This window comes from Podarcis tiliguerta (assembly GCF_965153285.1).
Source record: "Podarcis tiliguerta genome assembly, chromosome: 18".
Lineage (NCBI taxonomy): Eukaryota > Metazoa > Chordata > Lepidosauria > Squamata > Lacertidae > Podarcis > Podarcis tiliguerta.
Window position 1 is genome coordinate 2569077 of NC_139551.1, and position 25218 is coordinate 2594294.

Here is a 25218-nt window from a genome sequence, read left to right on the forward strand (position 1 = left end):
AAAGCAACGGCCCCGGCTGGTTTGGCAGACTTTTAATACACCGTGTTTGCAGCGTACAAAGCACCCTGGAGTCTCTTTCTCGCCCTGAATTCGTCTCGCTAAGAAATAGCTCCAAGTCGCCCGGGGGAACGAGGAGGAGAAGGGAAAACAGGATTTCAAGTCCCCTTCCTTTTCTGAAATTTATTTCTCAGGGTTGAAGTGGTTTGCTTCCCCTTCCTGTGCCAACCAGCCTGCTTCTGAAATTTATTTCTTAACTTTTATTCAGAGTTTAAAACCCTGTCCGTTATCAGTTAGATATCCGGTTCCCTAATTCAGGAAGGCTGGAGTGTAGAGCAATGAGGGAAATGTCGCTTCAGCAAGGCTTCCACTTGAATAATAATAATAATAATAATAATATTTTTTTACACCCCGTCCAACATTTTGGAGGTCCCGAGCCACAAGGTGGTTAGATTGGTCTCAACGAGGGCCAGGGCCTTTTCAGTACTGGCCCCGACTTGGTGGAACGCTCTATCGCAAGAGACCAGGGCCCTGCGGGACTTGACATCTTTCCGCAAGGCCTGCAAGACAGAGCTGTTCTGCCAGACCTTTGGTCTGGACTCAGTCTGACCCCTATGTTTCCCTCCCCTTATGATCTTGATCTATGGGCTACTTTTAAAACGAGGCTGCATTTTAAATTGCATTTTAACCTGTATTTTAAATTGGTCCCCCCCCCATTATGTTTTTACTGTAATTTTACTGGTGTTAGCCACCCTGAGCCTGGCATTGGCTGGGGAGGGCAGGGTATAAATTATTATTATTATTATTATTATTATTATTATTATTATTATTCAGCGTCTTAAAAAGCAGAGACATCACCTTGCCAACAAAGGTCTGTATAGTTAAAGCCATGGTTTTCCCAGTAGTGATGTATGGAAGTGAGAGCTGGACCATCAAGAAGGCAGATCGCCAAAGAATGGATGCTTTTGAATTCTGGTGCTGGAGGAGACTCTTGAGAGTCCCATGGACTGCAAGAAGATCAAACCTCTCCATTCTCAAGGAAATCAGCCCTGAGTGCTCACTGGAAGGACAGATCCTGAAGCTGAGGCTCCAAGACTTTGGCCACCTCAGGAGAAGAGAAGACTCCCTGGAAAAGACCCTGATGTTGGGAAAGATGGAGGGCACAAGGAGAAGGGGACGACGGAGGACGAGATGGTGGGACAGTGTTCTCGAAGCGACCAGCATGAGTTTGGCCAAACTGCGGGAGGCAGTGGAAGACAGGAGGGCCTGGCGTGCTCTGGTCCAGGGGGTCACGAAGAGGCGGGGACGACTAAACAACAACAACAACAAATAAATAAAATGCAAATTTTAAAAAGGGGGGAATGGGGGGTGGCAGGTACCTACAAAGACACGCAGGTGACGGGCGCACACCAGACCAACCGCCCCGTTCTGTTCGCATCCGCAGACCACCAGCAATGTCGGCTGCTTCCTCGGCAGAGACCTCCGAGGGAAAACCTGGAACAAGACGCCTGGGAAAATTAGGGTGCAGGACGACGGGGTGTGGATGGGGGCTCAGGATAAAAACAGAGGCACCCGACGGGAGAGATCTGAGGACCAGAACCTCGATGGCTTCCATCAGGAATATAAGGAGGTATTTCTGGCAGCACATCTCCCCTTAGCTCTGTCAACACTGACTGACAGCGAATCTCCAGGATTTCAATCTCACAAGCCTCTCCAATAGTCATTTTAGACTCACAGCTGTCCATGGATGCGCAGGTCAATTCTTTGTCTGCCAGCTCCATCTGGTACGCAGGCTGAGACCCTCACTGCCTGCTGTCTGTCTGGCCAGAGTGGTGCATGCTCTGGTTATCTCCCGCTTGGACTACTGCCATGCGCTCTACATGGGGCTGCTTTTGAAGGTGACCCGGAAACTACAACTAATCCAGAATGCGGCAGCTAGACTGGGGACTGGGAGCGGCCGCCGAGACCACATAAGGCCAGAAAGAACTACATTGGCTCCCAGGACGTTTCCGAGCACAATTCAAAGAGTTGGTACTGACCTTGAAAGCTCTAAATGGCCTCAGCCCAGTATCCGTGAAGGAGCGTCTCCACACCAATCATCCAGCCCGGACACTGAGGTCCAGCGCCGAGGGCCTTCTGGCAGTTCCCTCCCTGCGAGAAGTGAGGTTACAGGGAACCAGACAGAGAGCCTTCTTGGTGGTGGCGCCTGCCCTGTGGAACGCCCTCCCACCAGTTGTCAAGGAAATAAACAATTACCAGACTCTTAGAAGACATCTGAAGGCAGCCCTGTTTAGGGATGCTGTTAATGTTTGATGTATTCCAGTATTTTAATATTTTTTTGGAAGCCGCCCAGAGTGGCTGGGGAAGCCCAGCCAGATGGGATGGGTATAAATAAATTATTATTATTATTATTATTATTATTATTATTATTATTATTACTGGCTGCCCCAGTGCAATGCAGTGCAAATAGCCGATTTCAAACCAGAGGTAAAACTCTGGGAAAATGAAATTTTAAAAATTGCCCAAATAGCAACTCAACTCCCCCCTGTGGTGGGGGGAGAGGGAGGGTTCCCCATTCCGCCCTCACCGCGGGCAGGGCCAGACTCCGAAAACCGCTCAGCATTTCCTCAGCGGTGGAGGGTCGGGAGAGGCTGCGAGCGATTAAAAATCCAGATGCGGCCGCTCCACGTCCAAAACTAACAGGACGAAAATGAAGGATACAGAGATGCTCTGGGCAACGTCAAAAAGAGGCGACTTTGGTGGTACCGGAAGGACGCGCTGGACCGAAGAACAACAGGCTGCCACCTCAGGGCGCTCGGAAACATAATAATATATATAATAATTTATTCTTCATACCCCGCCCATCTGGCTGAGTTTCCCCAGCCACTCTGGGCAGCTCCAAATCAAGTGTTAAAAACAATACAGTGTTAAATGTTAAAAGCTTCCCTGAACAGGGCTACCTTCAGATGTCTTTTGAAGATCGGATAGCTGCTTATTTCCTTCACATCTGAAGGGAGGGTGTTCCACAGGGTGGGCGCCACCACCGAGAAGGCCCTCTGTCTGGTTCCCTGTAACCTCACTTCTCGCAATGAGGGGACTGCCAGAAGGCCCTTGGAGATGGACCCAGATGTCCGGGCAGAAATATGGGGGTGGAGACGCTCCTTCAGGTATACTAGGCCATTGAGGGCTTTCAAGGTTAGCACCAACACTTTGAATTGTGCTCGGAAACGTCCTGGGAGCCAATGCAGGTCTTTCAGGACCGATGTTATATGGTCTCAGCGGCCACTCCTAGTCCCCAGTCCAGCTGCCGCATTCTGGATTAGTTGTAGTTTCCGGGTCACTTTCAAAGGCAGCCCCACGTAGACCACATTGCAGTAGTCCAAGCGGGAGATAACCAGAGCATGCACCACTCTGGCTAGACAGTCTGTGGGCAGGGTGGGTCTCATCCTGCGTACCAGAGGGAGCTGCCCTGGACACAGAATTGACCTGCGCCTCCATGGACAGCTGTGAGTCCAGAATGACTCCCAGGCTGTGCACCTGGTCCTTCGGTGGCACAGTCGCCCCATTCAGGACCAGGGAGTCCCCCACACCCGCCCGCCCCCTGTCCCACCAAAACAGTCCTTCTGTCTTGTCAGGACTCAACCTCAATCTGTTAGCCGCCATCCATCCTCCAACCTCCTCGAGGGACTCACAGAGGACCTTCACCGCCTTCGCTGGTTCTGATTTAAAGGAGAGCTCCGAGACCACGAGGGTTGCCAACCTGGCGCCCTCCAAACCAGAAAGTTTCCCTTCCTCCTCTTTCAGCTGTTTCCATCCCAGCTGGTAACCTGTGCTTACCTTGGTGACTGCCATGGCACATGCGTGACCCCAGATCTCAATCAGCTGCTGTTGTCCAAACCTAAACTCCTCCAGGAGTTCTTTATCGATCGCCAATGCTTCTGCTCTGCTGCAAGACACAGGAAAAGGTACATAATTCAAATAATCGAGCAACGGCTCTGTTGTTGTTGTTGTTTAGTCATGTCCGCCTCTTCGTGACCCCCTGGACCAGAGCACGCCAGGCCCTCCTGTCCTCCACTGCCTCCCCCAGTTTGGTCAAACTCATGCTGGTCGCTTCGAGAACACTGTCCCACCATCTCGTCCTCCGTCGTCCCCTTCTCCTTGCGCCCTCCATCTTTCCCAGCATCAGGGTCTTTTCCAGGGAGTCTTCTCTTCTCAGGAGGTGACCAAAGTCTTGGAGCCTCAGCTTCAGGATCTGTCCTTCCAGTGAGCACTCAGGGCTGATTTCCTTCAGAATGGAGAGCTTGGATCTTCTTGCAGTCCGTGGGACTCTCAAGAGTCTCCTCCAGCACCAGAATTCAAAAGCATCCATTCTTCAGCGATCAGCCTTCTTGATGGTCCAGCTACAACCATGAAACACAGCACTTGGGACCTCATACGCCGAAATCCTGTTTTCCAGAAGCCGTAAAAGGCCATATTTAGGTTTGATGAGGCCCTAAGCTACTGGAGGTAATGGGGCCCTTTATATGTCCAGCTGTCCTTTGCCAACAAAAAATGGCCACTTTTTTGTGTTGAACATATGCTATATGGTAATTTATGGACCTAATAGGTATCTCAGCAGAGACATCACCTTGCCAACAAAGGTCCGTATAGTCCAAGCTACGGTTTTCCCAGTAGTGATGTATGGAAGTGAGAGCTGGGCCATAAAGAAGGCTGATCGCCGAAGAACGGATGCTTTTGAATTCTGGTGCTGGATGAGACTCTTGAGAGTCCCACGGACTGCAAGAAGGTCAAACCTCTCCATTCTGAAGGAAATCAGCCCTGAGTGCTCCCTGGAAGGACAGATGCTGAAGCTGAGGCTCCAAGACTTTGGCCACCTCAGGAGAAGAGAAGACTCCCTGGAAAAGACCCTGATGTTGGGAATGATGGAGGGCACAAGGAGAAGGGGATGACAGAGGACGAGATGGTGGGACACTATTCTCGAAGCTACCAGCATGAGTTTGACCAAACTGCGGGAGGCGGTGGAAGACAGGAGTGCCTGGCGTGCTCTGGTCCAGGGGGTCACGAAGAGGCGGACACGACTAAATGACTAAACAAGGGGCCCCCCAAAGGCCATCCGGCCCACCCCCCGCAATGCACGGTTTTGCACTGTCCGATATAAGCCCCCTTTTCACACTGGAAAGCAGCTGGTCTCTCCTTCTCGCTGGATTGAGGCTCCCCCCCTCCCAAATAAATAAAAAAGAAATCTAAGGCTTTTCAGCTTCCCGCAGCGTTTGGTCCCGTCGCCACGGCAACCGCTAAATAAGAGGCCTTTGGAAAGAGAATCTTCCCACAATGCTATAATGGCTGGGCAGAGCTGGGGGGGCGGAGGGTGGGGGGCGAGTTAAGGGGGGCGACGGCACCGCAACTCCCTCTCCCCTCTATCCTCTCCTGGCTCTGTCCAGTCCATCACTCCAAGCTCCATTTCCCATCGTCTGGTACCCGAAACCAGAGGGTCTTATTTCAGACACCCATTTCCCCATCATCAGCTTTTCATCTTTTTCTGCTACCCAAACCAGAGGGTCTTCTATGAGACCCCAATTCCCCCATCATTTGCATTTCAACTTTTTCTGGTACCCAAACCAGAGGGTCTTCTATGAGGCCCCAATTTCCCCATCACCTACGTTCAACTTTTTCTGGTACCCAATCCAGAGGGTCTCCTATGAGACCCCAATTTCCCCATCATCTAATTTTCAACTTTTCTGGTACCCAAACCAGAGGGTCTTCTATGAGACCCCAATTTCCCCATCATCTGCCTTTCAGCTTTTCTGGTACCCAAACCAGAGGGTCTTTTATGAGACCTCAATTCCCCCATCATCTGCGTTTCAACTTTTCTGGTACCCAGACCAGAGGGTCTTATTTGAGACCCCAATTTCTCCATCATCTGCTTTTCAACTTTTCTCGTACCCAAAGCAGAGGGTTTTCTGTGAGCCCCACATTTTGTGCAAAGTCTGTGATGCGTTTAAATGAAAGACTTCTATAGATGGTAAATCTTGTTTCTTCCAATTCTTCGCTAGCGATATTCTCGCAGCTGTTGCGGCATACAGAAAAAAAGGAACATAGAAGAATGGCAAATGGAAATGATGGCCTATATGGAGCTTGCAGAACTGACCGGGAGGACCAGAGAGAAGAGATGGTGGAAGAAAATGGGAAGAAGTTTAAGGAATATTTGAAAAAAATAATGTTAATATTTAAATCTTAGAATAGCTTTGGAAGTGGAGATAGGCTGTAGGGTTAGAAGTAGAAGATAGCGTATTTTAAAATACTATTATTTGCAAGTGATAAAATGTGAAGTTATTTTAAGTGTGGTTAAAAAAAAAGATGGTTAGAAATTATGATATATATATAAACTGCTAAAGATGAAGTAAAATGAAAATCAGATAGGGGGGACTTGGGGAAACCCACTTAACAATGTTTAGAAAAATAAGGATAAGACAAGAATCTGTTTATGTTGTTTGTTTTCCTGTTTGTGTTATAAAATGAATTTTAAAAAATGGGGAAATTATATATATATATATATATATATATATATATATATTCTTTGACACTTTTGAATTCAGCCCTGGTGTTGTCTCCTTAAGAGTGGAACTGCAAACCCAAAAAACGTGCAAGACGAAAAAGAGATTTAACGGGTGGCAGAAATGCACACTCGTTTTCTCTCGTGCGCCCCACAACCCGAGGAGGAGACAGATTTAATAGCATCGCTGCAAAGGAAAATATATATCTTTCTCTGCTCCCAACACCCACATCACACTCGAGAGCGAAGCTTGTTTTATGGTTGCCATGGAGATCAGAGGCGAGCGAGTCGCTCTTTGCAAAACCCGCGTTTGCAAAGAGAAAAATAGGATTCTTTTCGGTGTTGCAACCACACAGATCTTCGCGGCCCATATAAACGAACAAATGCATATTCTGTGATTTTCCATGCATAAGAGTAGGGTTTTATTATTATTAAAAAATCATGTTAGAAATTTGGGGAGGGCGCGTCTTATACACGGATCGTGCATTAAAAGCTCAACTATTGTGGGCAATCGCTCCCCCCGTTTTCTTAATTTTGAGCGCCCCCCCCAAAAAAGGTGGCATCTTATACACGGGGGTTTGTTGTACACGGGAAAATACGGTAGAAAGAGAATTGAACCGAAGAACACAGATGTAAAAACCTCACAGGTATACCATGTTTTGAAAATGCAAATAATGTTCATTACTCTTTCAAGATGTGGAGGTTTTTTTGGGGGGGGGTGTTGTTTTAATTCTGGTTATGCATTTTGTGGTTTTGTATTCTGGTTTTATTCTGGGATCCGGCCTGAGACCTGCAGCATAGGGGGCAGGATATTAATTCAATAAATAATAATAATAATCAGCCCCTCCCTCTAATTTCCTCCTTCTCCTACCCCTGGGTACCATATTGTCTGTGGGAAAAAAGTATAATCTGAAAAGACAGAGAGCGAAACAGCACACATTCTTTTGCAGTTCATGGAAGTAGAATTTTAAATGGAAATTGGTTTTTAAAAAAGGAAGGTCAGGGCGACGGCGAAGCAAAAATCCAGCTTATGGGGCTGTGCGTGGGGAAAGGAGTTGTAAGGAGGGGCTACGGGATGGATCAGGCCCATCCGACCAAGTACCCCCAAGGAGAAACAGATCACAAGAGCGCCCCCCACCCCGCTCTGGGACCCCCCCAGCGACTGAAATTCGGAGGCATCACTGCCTCGGCAGCCATGTCGCCGGTGAATTCACCTAATTCTCGCCTAAAGCCATGTAGTTGGGTTGAATCCAGTGGAGGAGAGTTCCGCAGTTTAACCACCTGCGGTTCTGGGCTGGGCCTACGAAAGGATCGTTTTCTGGGCGCCATTGGCTCTGCACCGATCGCCTGCATGGGGTTCGTTCACACTCCCAGAGTCGCAGAACGGTAGAGAGTTGGAAGAGACCCCAGCGCTCATTTAGTCTGACCCCTTGGCGCAATGCAACATGTCCCATACAGGGCAGTGCTTTCTTTCCCCTTTAGAAAATATGTTTAGGAGTGTACTCTCGTTTTCCTACTCATATTGAAATAATAAAGGTAAAGGGACCGCTGACCGTTAGGTCCAGTCGTGGCCGGCTCTGGGGTTGCGGCGCTCATCTCGCTTTACTGGCCGAGGGAGCCAGCGTGCAGCTTCCGGGTCATGTGGCCAGCAGGACTAAGCCGCTTCTGGCGAACCAGAGCAGCGCACGGAAACGCCGTTTACCTTCCCACCAGAGCAGTACCTGCTTACTTACTTTGACGTGCTTTTGAAGTGCTAGGTTGGCAGGAGCAGGGACTGAGCAACGGGAGCTCACCCCATCATCGCGGGGATTCGAACCGCCGACCTTCTGATCGGCAAGCCCTAGGCTCTGTGGTTTAACCCACAGCGCCACCCGCATCCCTCAATTTAAGATCCACAAAATGTTTAGGGGTATGCGTCCCCCCAGAAAAATACGGGAATTGAACCCACGACCTTGCCGTTACCGGCATGTTCTAACCAGCAGAGCTCCCCAGTCCTTAAGTCAGCCTTCCCCAAGGTGGTGCCCTTTAGTCGTCGGACGACCGCACCCAAGTACCCAACCTGCCCAAAAATCGGTCCCCAAGTCGAGCTCCCTGATGGGTCATTTTTGGGCAGGTTGCCATCATCATCTGTCTACCTGGGTCCGTTGGCATTGAGGTACCCCTGGCTCCATCATGGACCCTGCCTGTCCCCCCCCCCCTCCATATTCGAGAAAACATGCCCCTAATTGCTTTGGCCCGCAAACCCATTTCCCAGCCCGCAACTACCGAGGCCAGCGCCTTAACGTTGCCTGGCTACAGTCGCAGACAGAATCGCAACAGGTGCAGCCTCCGGACAGGTGCGCAAAGAGCTTCGCGGGGGGGGGGGTGTGGCGAGAAAGGCTGGGGGGGGCTTCCCCGCAAGGCGGCCAACTTACCTTAAATACCGTAGGGGCTGGATCTCCTCTTTGCTGTGGGACGAGTTGCAAATGGTCTTCTCCATCGTCTGGGTGGAAAGAGAATTTTCTCTCCTTCCTGCCCCCCCTTTGCAACCCCAGGAAGGAAAAAAAAACAGCGACACCCTTTTTTTTAAACACCCACCCCCTGCTTTCTCTTTATTCTCCTTGCGGTTTATAAAAGATAGCAGAATGGGAAGAAACACCAGCGTGGGCACCGCGGCAATCAATTGGCTGTTTCTTCCTGGAGGAATATAAAAGAAAAATTCCCCCAATGGAAAAACGAGGGGGGAGAGAGAGAGAGAAGGCTGGTGGTTAACCCTGTGTGAGTGTCTGGAGGCGGCTGGAGGATGGATGGCGGCTAACGGATTGAGGTTGAATCCTGACAAGACAGAAGGACTGTTTTTGGGGGACAGGAGGCGGGCAGGTGTGGGGGACTCCCTGGTCCTGAATGTGGTGACTGTGCCCCCGAAGGACCAGGTGCGCAGCCTGGGGGCATTTTGGACTCACAGCTGTCCATGGAGGCGCAGGTCAGTTCTGTGTCCAGGGCAGCTCCATCTGGGACGCAGGATGAGACCTTCCCTGCCCGCAGACTGTCTGGCCAGAGTGGTGCATGCTCTGGTTATCTCCCGCTTGGACTACTGCCATGCGCTTTACGTGGGGCTACCTTTGAAGGTGACCCGGAAACTGCAACTAAGCCAGAATGCGGCAGCTAGACTGGGGACTGGGAGCGGCCGCCGAGACCATATAACACTGGTCCTAAAGGCTCCCAGGACGTTTCAGAGCACAATTCAAAGTGTTGGTGCTGACCTTTAAAGCCCTAAATGGCCCAGTAGACCTGAAGGAGCATCTCCACTCCCATTGTTCTGCCCGGACACTGAGGTCCAGCTCCGAGGGCCTTCTGGTGGTTCCTTCACTGCGAGAAACCAAGTTACAGGGAACCAGGCAGAGGGCCTTCTCAGTGGTGGCGCCCGCCCTGTGGAACGCCCTCCCACCAGATGTCAAAGAGAAAAATGACTACCAAACTTTTAGAAGACATCTGAAGGCAGCCTTGTTTAGGGAAGCTTTTAATGTTTAACAGGTTATTGTATTTTCGTGTTTTGTTGGAAGCCGCCCAGAGTGGCTGGGGAAACCCAGCCAGATGGGAGGGGTATAAATAATAAATTATTGAGAGCCCCCCAAGATGGCTAGCGGCACCGCAATTGTCTGCGGGGGCTCGCGAGGGGCAGACCCGACCATCTCCGTAAACAGATCTTAAAATTATTTTGTTATTAAGCAGCGCATAGAAAGCTTTCGGGTAATGATAAAAGATGCGTTCGGATCGGGTGCCTGGTTAGGTGATGTATCTGAATATGGATTTTTTCGGCGCATCCGTAACCCAAAAAAACGCAACCTGAAGCGTCTGTAACCCGAGGTATGACTATATATCGTATTGTTTTATTGCTGTGGCCGATGCAAATAAGAGTCATTCATTCATTCCTCCACCAACCAGCAGGGGTGCTAATGAGACCATCGCGACGCTCTGCCTCTCCGACTCTATGGTTCTACGGACAGACGCACAGAGGTAGCAAGAAGCATTCTTAACAGAACATAGCATAGTTTTATTCAGTAAATATATCTATATTTGTTTGTGTCCAGCATATAAGCATAAGGAGCTGAAGGCAGAAGATGTGATGGGGGTGAGCGGCCCCCGTCCGCAGAAAGGACAGCAATGTAGCTCGCCAGAGGCCGAGTTCGAATCCTGACACGTGAGCTAAACACTGCCAGCTGCAAATCGCCAGAACCCCCCGATTGTAAGAAGTGGGCACTGCCATGTCTTTGAATCCCAAAGGCGTTTTTTTCCCTGGACCACTCATTCCCCAAAACTATGCATAAAGGTAAAGGGACCCCTGACCATTAGGTCCAGTCGTTGCCGACTCTGGGGTTGCGGCGCTCATCTCGCTTTACTGGCCGAGGGAGCCGGCGTACAGCTTCCGGGTCATGTGGCCAGCAGGACTGAGCCGCTTCTGGCGAACCAGAGCAGTGCACGGAAATGCCGTTTACCTACATCTGCGGTTGCTGGACTACATAACCCATCACCCATGGCTGTACTGAAGACCGGGACTGACGGGAAGCTGGAGTCCAGGGACATAGACACTGCCATCCCTGATGAAGCATTCCCTGCTGCCTCTTGCAAATTGAGGCATTTATAAATACAGTGGTGCCTCGCAAGACGAAAAGAATCCGTTCCGCGAGTCTCTTCATCTAGCGTTTTTTTCGTCTTGCGAAGCAACCCTATTAGCGGATTAGCAGATTAGCGCTATTAGTGGTTTAGCGGCTATTAGCGGCTATTAAAGGCTTAAGGGATTAGCGGATTAGCTGCTTAAAGGCTATTAGCAGTTTAGTGCCTTAGAAAAAGGGGGTGGGGAGCGGGAAAAAACCTCAAGAATCGCAAGACATTTCCGTCTTGCGAAGCAAGCCCATAGAGAAATTCGTCCTGCGAAGCACCTCCAAAACGGAAAACCCTTTCGTCTAGCGGGTTTTCCGTCTTGCGAAGCATTCGTCTTGCGGGGCACCACTGTATTTTTTTGCATAGGCTGTGCTACATTTTATGTAATCAATAAAATAAAATAAATAAAGGCAGCGACAGCTGGGGGGATACATGCTTCCCTAGACCTCGAGTCAATGCCAATTCTAAAAAGAGGAATTTATCCCGGTGCTTTAGCACGGCAACTTTACTATTCCACCATTCCATCTCCTACAAAAATGCAATTTCGAGGGAAATCCGTGGCCCTTCAAATATTGCTGGACTCTGGCTCCCCATCACCCCCGGCTAATGGCCGTCTTGGATGTTGGGAGGCGGCAGTCCCAACGATATCTAGGGGGCCGTTGCCCCACAACCACCGGCCTCCAGTTCCTTCTCTGCTTTCCACGCCAGCTGCCTTGAAAACTCTCCCCCTCTTAACACCCCCGCCCTGAAAGTGCAGAGTGTACATTCACAGGTCGTGTGAGCCTCTAACTTTTTTTTAGAAAAAGAAGAAAAAGAAAGGACTTTTTTTTAAAAAGTGTGAAAAACGAAGGGGGCGGGTGGCGTCCCGGGCACTGGCCAGTCAGCGCTACGCGGAGCTTCCTTCTGCATCAAAATGAGGGAAGTTGTGGCTTTCGAGATTTTCCTTTTCTCCAAACCCCCATCCTTCCTGACCACCGGTCCCTGTAATTTCTGGGGGTCCTCATGTCGAACCCCTTGGGGGTTTAGGGGCAGCGATGTCTCAGGCTCTCCGATTTTAAATCTTCCTGCAGAAAACGACTTCCGCTGCGTAGCTCAGGAGCGAAACGCCTCCGTCCTTTAAAAGGGGGCACCCCAGAAAGAAATCAGAGGTTGCCGAAAGACTGGGGGTCCCAAATGCAAGCTGTAGGGCTCACCCCAAAGAACAGCCCGTCTATGACATTAGCGCCCCCAATTGGCAGTAGGGGGGAATCGCAGAGCAATTGCAAAGACGCTGAGATCCCAGAGCGTTCAACACATTCAACTGGTACAGAAGGAAATTAACTCGCAAAATATCAACAACTGCAAAGCAAGGGGGGGGTAGACTCATCTCAGGCTGGGCTAGCAGCAAAAGCGAGGATAAGTTATTTTATCGATGCACAGCAGCCAAACGCCAGCGTTCTCCCGTTCCGCCCCTTTATCTATCTGCAACCCCCCCCCAAAAAAAACCTTTGAAATTGTTGGTTTCTCTAACGCCGCCCCTGCCTAGCCCAGCAATTTAAAACCGGCTTGCACAAAGCTTTTTAAAGTTGCTTAAATAAATCCGCCCCCACTCGCCTTGTTGGGGCGGGGGGCGAGAGGAAACGAGGAGCAAATAAACCGCTCCCGTCTTGTAAACGAGAGCTTCCGGGATGTTTTCACAGCCGTGCTCAATTTTCAGCACGTGAGTCCCACCTAATACATACTTTGCGCGTGTGCGTATGCAAATACACGATTTTTGCACGGGGAGAAAATTCGGCAGAAGGCGAATCCCAGAAAAACAGCCCCATTTGAAGTTCGTGTATTGGTTCGGGACGGGCAAACGAGGTAGTTTCGGATCTCGATATTCATCTCCCGTCCCCCACGGCTCCGAAACCTAAAGAGAACCCTCTTCTCTGCTTTCCGGACCCCCTTACCGGAGGGATCGAAGGATGGGGGGCGCTGGCTGTTAAGTGTTGGCCCCAGAAAGACCCTGTCCTTACATTCACTCCTTTGAGACTCCGGGAAATGGGGGTTTCGCTTGTGTGGGTTCAACTCCACATTCAGGGCCGTGGAGACCACCCAATGCCCATCCTCAAAACGAGGTTCAAGTCCGGATCGTGTCTCTCAGACCCGGGTTTCTTCTACGTTCTTGTCCTCCAGGAAACCAAGAATTCTCCTCCAGCGGCTGGGGGCCGTGGGGTGGTCCGTGGGGCAACAATCATCGTCGCTTTGGTCTTTGGCGAAGTGAACGAACACCTTGCGGCAAAAGGGAACAGGGCGGTGAGGGAAAGGCAGAAGAGGATATAATAATAATAATAATAATAATAATAATAATAATTTATTATTTATACCCCGCCCATCCGGCAGAGCTTCCCCAGCCACTCTGGGCGGCTCCCAATCGAGTGTTAAAAACAATACAGCATTAAATATTAAAAACTTCCCTAAAGAGGGCTGCCTTCAGATGTCTTTTAAAGAAAAGATAGCTACTTATTTCCTTGACATCTGACGGGAGGGCGTTCCACAGGGCAGGCGCCACCACCGAGAAGGCCCTCTGCCTGGTTCCCTGTAACCTCGCTTCTCGCAGGGAGGGAACAGTCAGAAGGACCTTGGAGATGGACCCAGGTGTCCGGGCTGAACGATGGGGGTGGAGACGCTCCTTCAGGTCTACTGGACCATTTAGGGCTTTCAAGGTCAGCACCAACAGTTTGAATTGTGCTTGGAAACGTACTGGGAGCCAATGCAGGTCTCCCAGGACCAGTGTTATGTGGTCCCGGCAGCCGCTCCCAGTCCCCAGTCTGGCTGCCGCATTCTGGATTAGTTGTCGTTTCGGGGTCACCTTCAAAGGTAGCCCCACATAGAGCACATGGCAGTAGTCCAAGCAGGAGATAACCAGAACATGCAGCACTCTGGCCAGACAGTCTGCAGGCAGGGAGGGTCTCATCCTGCATACCAGATGGAGCTGCCCTGGACACAGAACTGACCTGCACCTCCATGGACAGCTGTGAGTCCAAAATGTCTCCCAGGCTGCGCAATTGGTCCTTCGGGGGCACAGTTGCCCCATTCAGGACCAGGGAATCCTCCACATCTGCCTGCCCCCTGTTCCCCAAAAGCAGTACTTCTGTCTTGTCAGGATTCAACCTCAACCTGTTGCCCGTCATCCATCCTCCATTACATTTTTTAATAGCGTTATTCTTTTCAAAACCGCTCCGTTTAGGACCGGCCGAAGTTTCCAAGTTACCTTCAAGGGCCCAGCCTCTAAAGTTAAGCTACTAGTCCCTACGAGTGCAGAAATCAGAACGAAACTGGGCGGATTCTCAGAAGCGAGAAGGGAAACAAGACAGGCAGGAGCCTTGTTTGGAAAGGGGGTTTTTGGGGGGAGGGGGTCCCCAAGGGACACGGGTGGCTCTGTGGGTTAAGCCACAGAGCCTAGGGCTTGCCGATCAGAATGTCGGCGGTTCGAATCCCCGCAATGACGGGGTGAGCTCCCATTGCTCTGTCCCTGCTCCTGCCAACCTAGCAGTTCGAAAGCACACCAGTGCAAGTAGAAAAATAGGTACCACTCTGGCGGGAAGGTAAGCGGCGTTTCCGTGCGCTGCTCTGGTTCGCCAGAAGCGGCTTAGTCCTGCTGGCCACGTGACCCAGAAGCTGTACGCCGGCTCCCTCGGCCAATAAAGCGAGATGAGCGCCGCAACCCCAGAGTCGGCCACGACTGGACCTAATGGTCAGGGGTCCCTTTACCTTTAGGGGGTCCCCACTCACACCACCGGCCTCACCTGGTCGAGAGTCGTTTGAGAGACGGAGTAATCTTCAATGTGGTAGGTGGCCCGGTGAGCCGAGAGGACGCTGAAGATCTTGGCCAGGGAGCAGCTGTGAGAAGGCAACTGGTACTGGAGGGTGCAATGATGTTTTTCCTTCAAGATGATTCCGGGGAAAGAATCCCGGATGAATTTCTCCACAGGGCCCAAGTCGGCGCTGGAGACCCGGAGGACGATGGTGTAACCATCTCCGAACCTAGGAAGAGAAACCGGGGCAGAACTGTACTTGGAGGGCTTGCCTATTGGTTCTACATGAGTTTCTGTTCTGAGCGGGCCTCCTGATTGCAATAATAATAATAATAATTTATTATTTATACCCCACCCATCTGGCTGGGCTTCCCCAGCCACTATGGATGGCTTCCAAAAAAATATTAAAATACTGTAATACATCAAACATTAAAAGCTTCCAAAAACAGGGCTGCCTTCAGATGTTTGGTAGTAAAAGTTTGGTAGTTACTTTTCTCTTTGACATCTGACGGGAGGGCGCCACCACCGAGAAGGCCCTCTGCCTGGTTCCCTGTAACCTCGCTTCTCGCAGTGAGGGAACCGCCAGAAGGACCTTGGGAGATGGACCCAGGTATCCGGGCTGGACAATGGGAGTGGAGACGCTCCTTCGGGTATACTGGACTGAGGCCGTTTAGGGCTTTCAAGGTCAGCACCAATGCTTTGAATTGTGCTCGGAAACGTACTGGGAGCCAATGTAGGTCTTTCAGGACTGGTGTTATGTGGTCTCGGCGGCCGCTCCCAGTCCCCAGTCTGGCTGCCGCATTCTGAATTAGTTCTAGTTTCCGGGCCACCTTCCAAGGTAGCCCCACGGAAAGCGCATGGCAGTAGTCCAAGCGAGGGATAACCAGAGCATGCACCACTCTGGCCAGATAGTCCATGGGCAGGGAGGGTCTCATCCTGCGCACCAGATGGAGCTGCCCTGGACACAGAATTGACCTGCGCCTCCATGGACAGCTGAGAGTCCAGAATGACCCCCAGGCTGCGCACCTGGTCCTTCGGGGGCACAGTGACCCCATTTAGGACCCGGGAGTCCTCCATAAGATCAGATGGGATTACTATGAGGAATTATAAAATCTGCACGATGAATGCATTGTGTTGACTGGATTTGATTCATTGAAAATAATTTCTGATCACATCCCACAAGCCTCTACATCTCTGCCATTTTCCCTCTACTTCCCAGTTCTCTATGTCTGACAAGCTGGGTGTGGCCTGCAGAGAGGGGGTGTGGCTTATGCGAGGGGTGTGGCCTGGAGCAAGGGAGTGTGGCTTATGTGAGGGTGTGGCCTAGAGAGAGGGGTGTGGCTTATGCGAGTGGTGTGGCTTATGCGAGGGGTGTGGCTTATGCGAGTGGTGTGGCTTATGCGAGGGGTGTGGCCTGCAGAGAGGAGGTGTGGCTTATGCAAGGGGTATGGAATGTAGAGGAGGGGTATGGAATGTAGAGGAGGGGTGTGGTTTATGTGAGGGGTGTGGCCTAGAGAGAGGGGTGTGGCTTATGTGAGGGGTGTGGCCTGCAGAGAGGAGGTGTGGCTTATGCAAGGGGTATGGAATGTAGAGGAGGGGTATGGAATGTAGAGGAGGGGTGTGGTTTATGTGAGGGGTGTGGCCTAGAGAGAGGGGTGTGGCTTATGTGAGGGGTGTGGCCTGCAGAGAGGAGGTGTGGCTTATGCAAGGGGTGTGGAATGGAGAGGAGGGGTGTGGTTTATGTGAGGGGTGTGGAATGGAGAGGAGGGGTGTGGTTTATGTGAGGGGTGTGGCCTAGAGAGAGGGGTGTGGCTTATGCAAGAGGTGCGGTCTGCAGAGAAGAGGTGTGGTTTATGCGAGGGGCGTGGTCTGGAGAAAAGGGGGTGTGGTCTGTGCAAGGGGTGTGGCCTTTAGGACTGAAATCCCACCCCCAAACAGCACATTATCAATACAACACACCCTTCCCCATCGCAGCAAGGGGCTTACTTGTTCTTCAGGTGCTGCACGCTCCCCAGACATCGAAAACGGCCGTTCACCATGATCGCCATTCTGGTGCAAAGAGCCTCGCACTCCTCCATGCTAGCAGGGGTGAGAAAGAGCGAGAAGAAAAGGCAGTTAGCTCCTTTCGGCCGATTCTTTAAGAAGGTGCCTCTCCGGTAAACGGCAGGGGAATCTGCACCTGTGGAATTTCTGCCTGGATATTCACCCCAGTTGCTGGGAGGGAGGATGGGGCCTTTTGCAGATCTGCCTGGCTAATAATAATAATAATAATAATAATAATAATAATAATTCATTACCAAAAATAACAGGAAGGCGAGAGAGAGAGATTTTGCCTTTGGCAGTTGGAGGATGGATGGCGGCTAACAGATTGAGGTTGAATCCTGACAAGACAGAAGGACTGTTTTTGGGGGACAGGAGGTGGGTAGGTGTGGAGGATTCCCTGGTCCTGAATGGGGTCACTGTGCCCCCAAAGGACCAGGTGCGCAGCCTGGGGGTCATTTTGGACCCACATCTGTCCATGGAGGTGGAGGTCAATTCTGTGTCCAGGGCAGCTCCATCCGGTACGCAGGATGAGACCCTCCCTGCCCGTAGACTGTCTGGCCAGAGTGGTGCATGCTCTGGTTATCTCCCGCTTGGACTACTGTGATGCGCTGTCCGTGGGGCTACCTTTGAAGGTGACCCGCAAACTACAACTAATCCAGAATGCGGCAGCCAGATGGGTGACTGGGAGCGGCCGCCGAAACCACATAACACCGGTCTTGAAAGAACTACATTGGCTCCCAGGATGTTTCCAAGCACAATTCAAAGTGTTGGTGCTGACCTTGAAAGCCCTAAACGGCCCAGTAGACCTGAAGGAGCGTCTCCACCCCGGACACCTGGGTCTATCTCCCGAGGGCCTTCTGGCGGTTCCCTCCCTGCGAGAAGTGAGGCTGCAGGGAACCAGGCAGAGGGCCTTTTTGGTGGTGGCACCCTCCCTGTGGAACGCCCTCCTGTCAGATGTCAAGCAAATAGGCAACTATCTGACTTTTAGAAGACATCTGAAGGCAGCCCTGTTTAGGGAAGCTTTTAATGTTTAATGTATTTTAATATTTTTTGGGAAGCCGTCCAGAGTGGCTGGGGAAGCCCAGCCAGATGGGCGGGGTATAAATGATAAATTATTATTATTTGTTTACCTGTGGGATGTGAGTACCACCGACCGGCCCTCCCTTATCACGCCAAGGATACAGTTCCATAGGAAGCGTTTGGCCCTCGGGTCCATCCCCGTCGTCGGCTCGTCCTAGAACCCGCAAACAAATGAAAATTCAAGCCTCGCCAAGTTCTTGCCCACCCCGGTTACACACAGCCCCCCTTCCGGCTCAAAAAACGGCCGGCGACACTAAAGGCGCCGCCGCTCCCGATCACTGACCAGGAAAATGACCGGCGGTGCTCCGATGAGCGCGATGGCCGTGGAGAGCTTCCGTTTGTTGCCGCCGCTATAGCGTCCGGCGGGCCTGTCCGCGTAGGCCGTCAGACCAAGCGTCGACAGCCCCCATTTGACCACCTGGCAGGGAGAGAGATACCGGTTGGGCAAGAGGTGGGGAGCCGGGCAGCAGGGGGCGCCAGAGCGAACGGCAGGCAGAGGCAACGGAGCCTAGATTTGCCCACGTCATAATAATAATACGGGCGTACCTTGGAAGTCGAACAGAATCCGTTCCAGAAATCCGTTCAACTTCCCAAACCTTCGGAAACCAAAGCGCAGCTTCCGATTGGTTCCCACACGGAAACTAAAGTGCAGCTTCCAATTGGAAGCCAACCAGACGCCCCGTTAGACGTTTGGCTTCCAAAAACCGTTCAGAAACTGGAACGCTCACTTCTGGGTTTAGTAAATATAAAAGGTAAAGGGGCCCCTGACCATTAGGTCCAGTCGTGGCCGACTCGGGGGTTGCGGCGCTCATCTCGCTTTACTGGTACAGCTTCCGGGTCATGTGGCCAGCATTACTAAGCCCCTTCTGGCGAACCAGAGCAGCCACGGAAACGCCATTTGCCTTCCTGCCAGAGCGGTACCTATTTATCTACTTGCACTTTGGCGTGCTTTTGAACTGCTAGGTGGGCAGGAGCAGGGACCGAGCAACGGGAGCTCACCCCGTCATCGCGGGGATTCAAACCGCCGACCTTCTGATCGGCAAGCCCTAGGCTCTGTGGTTTAACCCACAGCGCCACCCGCGTCCCTTGGTAAATATAGTTATCCTTTATTAGGCACGTTATCAAACAGACACTTTGGGTTTGGATCGTTCAGGAGCCGATTAGTTCAGGAGCAAGATACGACTGTAATAAACAAGCAAGGCACCATCTGAGCATGCTCAGAGTGCTTTTTCGGCCAGAGAGCCGGCCCTTTTTTTGCCACTCTCACCCCGGGAATTTCGGTTTCCGGGACCCCGCGCAGGCGAGAGTAGAAGACGAGATGTTCGCGTCCGGTTAGCAGGTCGTTGATGGCGTCAAATTGGGGGCAATAGCCCATATTCTGGTGGACAGCTTGGAGATCAGTGATCACGCTGTAGGTGGGGGGACAGTGAGGGTTAGGAAAGTGGGAACTGGAGAGACAGGCGGCTTTGAAGCAAGAAGCAAAAATCATAGAATCATAGAATCCTAGAGTTGGAAGAGACCACAAGGGCCATTGAGTCCAACCCCCTGCCAAGCAGGAAACACCATCAGAGCACTCCTGACATATGGTTGTCAAGCCTCTGCTTAAAGACCTCCAAAGAAGGAGACTCCACCACACTCTTTGGCAGCAAATTCCACTGTCAAACAGCTCTTACTGTCAGGAAGTTCTTCCTAATGTTGAGGTGGAATCTTCTTTCTTGTAGTTTGGATCCACTGCTCCGTGTCTGCTTCTCTGGAGCAGCAGAAAACAACCTTTCTCCCTCCTCTATGTGACATCCTTTTATATATTTGAACATGGCTATCATATCACCCCTTAACCTCCTCTTCTCCAGGCTAAACATGCCCAGCTCCCTTAGCCGTTCCTCATAAGGCATCGTTTCCAGGCCTTTGACCATTTTGGTTGCCCTCCTCTGGACACGTTCCAGTTTGTCAGTGTCCTTCTTGAACTGTGGTGCCCAGAACTGGACACAGTACTCCAGGTGAGGTCTGACCAGAGCAGAATACAGTGGCACTATAACTTCCCTTGATCTAGATGCTATACTCCTATGGATGCAGCCCAGAATTGCATTGGCTTTTTGAGCTGCCGCGTCACACTGTTGGCTCATGTCAAGTTTGTGGTCAACCAAGACTCCTAGATCCTTTTCACATGTACTGCTCTCAAGCCAGGTGTCACCCATCTTGTATTTGTGCCTCTCATTATTTTTTTTGCCCAAGTGCAATACTTTACATTTCTCCCTGTTAAAATTCAGCTTGTTTGTTTTGGCCCAGTTCTCTAATCTGTCAAGGTCGTTTTGAAGTGTGATCCTGTCCTCTGGGGTGTTAGCCACCCCTCCCAGTTTGGTGTCATCTGCAAATTTCCCAGTAAAGCTTTAATCTTACTACAAGACCACCACATATGATAAACAGAACCTTCTTTCTCTTTAGATTTCCAACACTTACTTGATTTAGATTTATGCGATTTCTCCCAATCGGCACTGACCTGTAGCCTTTCAGAAAGGCCTTCCCAGACGTGACCTCAGAGTCTCCCGTTAGCATTTTGAAAGTTGACGTTTTCCCGGCGCCGTTGACCCCCAAGAGACCGAAACACTGCGGGGAAAGTTTGGGTTGGACTTCTGCGCCAACACAGTGTGCGGACAGCGACTGGGGGAGCATAACTAAAAGGCCGTCCGCAATATCTTTGCTTTGTTTTATTAAAAAAAAAAATTACAAGCCATCAGTCCTCTTCACCAGCCCCCAGCAGCAGCTTACAAAACATTTGATCAGCTTAAATACAGTTTCAAATAATCAATTGTCCTCTCACATCCCTTCCTACACCCAGTGCAGAATGTACCGTATTTTTCGCTCTATAGGAAGGGGAAATGTGTGTGTGTCTTATGGAGCGAATGCAGGCTGCGCAGCTATCCCAGAAGCCAGAACAGCAAGAGGGATTGCTGCTTTCACTGCGCAGCGATCCCTCTTGCTGTTCTGGCTTCTGAGATTCAGAATATTTTTTTTCTTGTTTTCCTCCTCCAAAAACTAGGTGCGTCTTGTGGTCTGGTGCATCTTATAGAGCGAAAAATACGGTATTGGGGGGGGGGGAGTTTTGTGCCTGCAAGGCAGCTGCCAGTTTGAGCTGGGAGGCAGGGCTTCTTTGAATCTGGGTTTTTCCCATCCAAAGTCCGCTTCCTCAAGCTGTTTTTCCTTCCAAACTGCTAGATTGGCAGTAGCAGGGATCGAGCAATGGGAGCTCACCCCGTCATTGCGGGGATTCGAACCACCGACCTTCTAATCGGCAAGTCCTAGGCTCTGTGGTTTAACCCACAGCGCCACCCACGTCCCTATAATATAGCACAGTACATCCATTTATTTATTTTTTGACCCCTTGAAATCTCCCACGTTTCGAGAATATAATTTAGAATTAAATTCAGTTCCCCTAAATATGCCTCTCCTCAAGAACGCCCGGTTCCTTCCCCCGTGAGCTCACTTACTTCCCCCGGAGGGATCCCCACGCACAGGCGATCCACCGCTGGCTTCTTGGTCCTCCGGTAGATCTGGGGGAAGAATTGCAGACTAGCAGTCACATGTGAATTCCACTCCCCACCCACTAGGGAGCGCTGCCAGATTGACACATTTCCTGCATGTGATGGCTTGCGACTCGGGTTTGGACTAGGAACCAGAGGGGACTCAGTCCGCACCGGATCCTTTGCCTCAGACGGCATCTGAACCAAGTCTGGGGCCTGATCCTGAAGAGTCCCAGTCTGCACAGGTTCCCCTGCAACAAGCCCCAGCTGGGCCGAGTCAGGGGCCTGATCCTGCCCTGGCTCAAGATGCGGGGATGACCTCGTTGCCTTCAGCTGGGACATCCCTTACAGCTGCTCCACTACCAGAATCCGGAACGGATTCCATTGGGGAACCAAGGGACGACGGTAAAAGGTAAAGGTAAAGGGACCCCTGACCATTAGGTCCAGTCGTTGCCGACTGTGGGGTTGCGGCGCTCATCTCGCTTTATTGGCCAAGGGAGCCGGCGTACAGCTTCCGGGTCATGTGGCCAGGACTAAGCCACTTCTGGCGAACCAGAGCAGCGCACAGAAACACCGTTTACCTTCCCACTGGAGTGGTATATATTTATCTCCTTGTACTTTGACGTGCTTTCGAACTGCTAGGTTGGCAGGAGCAGGGACCGAGCAATGGGAGCTCACACCATCATCGCGGGGATTTGAACCGCCGACCTTTTGATCAGCAAGCCCAAGAGGCTCCGTGGTTTAGACCATGTGGTCATGTGGCCAGCAGGACTAAGCCGCTTCTGGCGAACCAGAGCAGCGCACGAAAACGCTGTTTACCTTCCCGCAGGAGTGGTACCTGTTTATCTACTTGCACTGGTGTGCTTTTGAACTGCTAGGTTGGCAGGAGCAGGGACCGAGCAACGGGAGCTCACCCCTTTGCGGGGATTCGAACCGCCGACCTTCTGATCAGCAAGTCCTAGGCTTTGTGGTTTAACCCACAGCGCCACCCACGTCCCTAGGGACGACGGTAGTAGCAATCAATTGCAAATGGCTGCAAAATGTGAGGGACTCAATTTAAAGTTCAGGGAAAACAAGAAGAGAAGGGGAACTGGCAGGAGCCTTCGCTAGCGAGACACGAACGCCTTAAGCAAATACATTGCCCGTTAAAACGTGCTGTGCGTTTGCCCCCCCCTGCCCCCCACACCTTCGTCAGCTGCTGCAGTACGAGGATGTCCGTGGCCGGTACCCCGCTGGTGACCCTCTTCCGTTCCTTGGCAACGTCCTCATCCTCTTCTCCCAGCGGGGACTCCTTGACCGGGGAGGGCCTGGAAGGGAAAGGCAACGTAAATACCCCTCCATCAGCTCTGCAGCGGCTGGCCGGCCCCACCAGTCCTCCTTTGAATAGGTAAAGGGACCCCTGAACATTAGGTCCAGTCGAAACTGGGCGGATTCTCAGAAGCAAGAAGGGAAACAAGACAGGCAGGAGACTTGTTTGGAAAGGGGTTTTTGGGGGGGAGGGTGTCCCCAAGGGACACGGGTGGCACTGTGGGTTAAACCACAGAGCCTAGGACTTGCCGATCAGAAGGTCGGCGGTTCGAATCCCCGCAATGACGGGGTGAGCTCCCGTTGCTCCGTCCCAGCTCCTGCCAACCTAGCAGTTCGAAAGCACACTGGCGCAAGTAGATAAATAGGTACCGCTTTGGTGGGAAGGTGAACGGTATTTCCATGCGCTCCGGTTTCCCCCATGCATTAGAAGCGGTTTAGTCCTGCTGGCCGCGCAACCCGGAAAGCGTTCTGCGGACAAACGGCCTGAAAGCGAGATGAGCGCCGCAACCCCATAGTCACCTTTGGCTGGACTTAAAGGTAAAGGGACCCCTGACCATTAGGTCCAGTCGTGGCCGACTCTGGGGTTGCGGCGCTCATCTCGCTTTCCTGGCCGAGGGAGCCGGCGTACAGCTTCCGGGTCGTGTGGCCAGCAGGACTAAGCCGCTTCTGGTGAACCAGAGCAGCGCACGGAAACCTTCCCGCCAGAGCGGTACCTACTTATCTACTTGCACTTTGAGGTGCTTTTGAATTGCTAGGTTGGCAGGAGCAGGGACCGAGCAACGGGAGCTCACCCCGTCGTTGCGGGGATTCGAACAGCTGACCTTCTGATCGGCAAGCCCAAGAGGCTCCGTGGTTTAGACCATGTGGTCATGTGGCCAGCAGGACTAAGCCGCTTCTGGCGAACCAGAGCAGCGCATGGAAACACCGTTTACCTTCCCGCCAGAGCGGTACCTATTTATCTACTTGCCCTTTGACGTGCTTTCAAACTGCTAGGTGGGCAGGAGCAGGGACCGAGCAACGGGAGCTCACCCCGTCATTGCGGGGATTCGAACAGCCGACCTTCTGATCGGCAAGTCCTAGGCTCTGTGGTTTAACCCACAGCGCCACTCGCGTCCCAGTCCTCCTTTTACCCCTCCCCATAAAGGGTCCCCTGATGGGCAGGGACGTCTTGCCGCTAGAGGCAAATGGCGTGGGGCGCCAGGGTGCCAGGGAAGAAGCGGAGGCTGGGGGCGGTTTAAATCAATTTGATTTAAACCAAATCCACCTTGCTTCCAACGTAGGAAACCTTTGCCCGACGCGGGGCGCGAACACAGAACCCTGAGATTAAGCGCCCCGCGCTCTGCGGAAGCCGGCGATCTTCAGGGAGCTGAAAATGGAGTCGGCAAGGCATGGGCGCAAAACTTTCCCGCATGATGGCTCCTAAAAAAATTTGGGACCCAATCCCCATGATTCTGCACAAAGAGCTGGTTCAAACAGGGTGCGCTTTCAAACAGCGGCTGCCCCCCAAACCTAAAAATAAAGTTAAGATTCTAGTCCTCATCGAGGTCAATAAAGGATTGCCTTAACGGGAGCGTACAAAGCTCCCTTTTATCAGCAGGCGGTTTGGTGCACCAAAGGCCACGCTGACCTCGAAGCCCTGCCTTTCCGCATGCGAGGCCGCTGGCTCTAACCACTGAGGCACACAGCCCCCTCACCGGAAAGAGAAGAAGAATTTGTACTGCACCAGGAGAGTGAAGGCAAAGAAAACGGCTCCTTCCACAGCCATGGCGAAGATGTTCTTGCCTGCTAAATCCCAGCTTAGAGGAGAAATGAATTTCTGGTCACCTGCAAGAGGGAAGAGATGTAAACATGAACTGAGAGCAGCCTCTACCGGCGAGAGAAAAATGGAGAGGCAGGCTTAATCGGTTTGCGGCTTTCTTCAGTTGTAGAGGGATAGCTGCCTGTCTGTGCAGCAGATTATTATTATTATTACAGTGGTGCCCCGCAAGACGAATGCCTCGCAAGACGGAAAACCCACTAGACGAAAGGGTTTTCTGTTTTTCAATGCACTTCGCAGGACGAAGTTCCCTATGGGCTTGCTTCGCAAGACGAAAATGTCTTGCGAGTCTTGAGATTTTTTTCGCTCCCCACCCCCTTTTTCTAAGCCGCTAAACCGCTAATAGCCTTTTAGCAGCTAATCCGCTAATCCCTTAAGCCTTTAATAGCCTTTAATAGCCGCTAAACCGCTGATAGTGCTAATCCGCTAATAGGGTTGCTTCGCAAGACGAAAAAACCGCTAGAGGAAGAGACTCGCAGAACG

The 25218-nt window shown here is 51.6% G+C and overlaps 2 protein-coding genes across 2 annotated transcripts in view; both read right to left on the bottom strand.

Annotated features, from left to right (window-relative positions):
* Positions 1-25218, bottom strand: part of YJEFN3 (YjeF N-terminal domain containing 3) — a gene marked incomplete at its 3' end in the record, with an annotated part of 119755 nt that overhangs the window by 11231 nt on the left and 83306 nt on the right. Inside the window, exons 2-4 of the mRNA XM_083421875.1 lie at positions 8965-9112; positions 3835-3943; positions 1381-1491 (exon numbers count right to left, since the gene is read on the bottom strand). Of these exons, the coding sequence (XP_083278001.1) occupies positions 1381-1491; positions 3835-3943; positions 8965-9112 (368 nt within the window). The remainder of the gene's footprint in view (positions 1-1380; positions 1492-3834; positions 3944-8964; positions 9113-25218) is intronic.
* The window catches only part of ABCA7 (ATP binding cassette subfamily A member 7), a 72188-nt gene continuing 59898 nt past the window's right edge, over positions 12929-25218 (bottom strand). The window contains exons 40-49 of the mRNA XM_083421318.1: positions 24614-24743; positions 22798-22918; positions 21579-21641; positions 20591-20697; positions 19361-19502; positions 18377-18511; positions 18144-18247; positions 16957-17049; positions 14962-15199; positions 12929-13444 (exon numbers count right to left, since the gene is read on the bottom strand). Coding sequence (XP_083277444.1) covers positions 13313-13444; positions 14962-15199; positions 16957-17049; positions 18144-18247; positions 18377-18511; positions 19361-19502; positions 20591-20697; positions 21579-21641; positions 22798-22918; positions 24614-24743 — 1265 coding nt within the window. The 3' untranslated portion in view covers positions 12929-13312. The remainder of the gene's footprint in view (positions 13445-14961; positions 15200-16956; positions 17050-18143; positions 18248-18376; positions 18512-19360; positions 19503-20590; positions 20698-21578; positions 21642-22797; positions 22919-24613; positions 24744-25218) is intronic.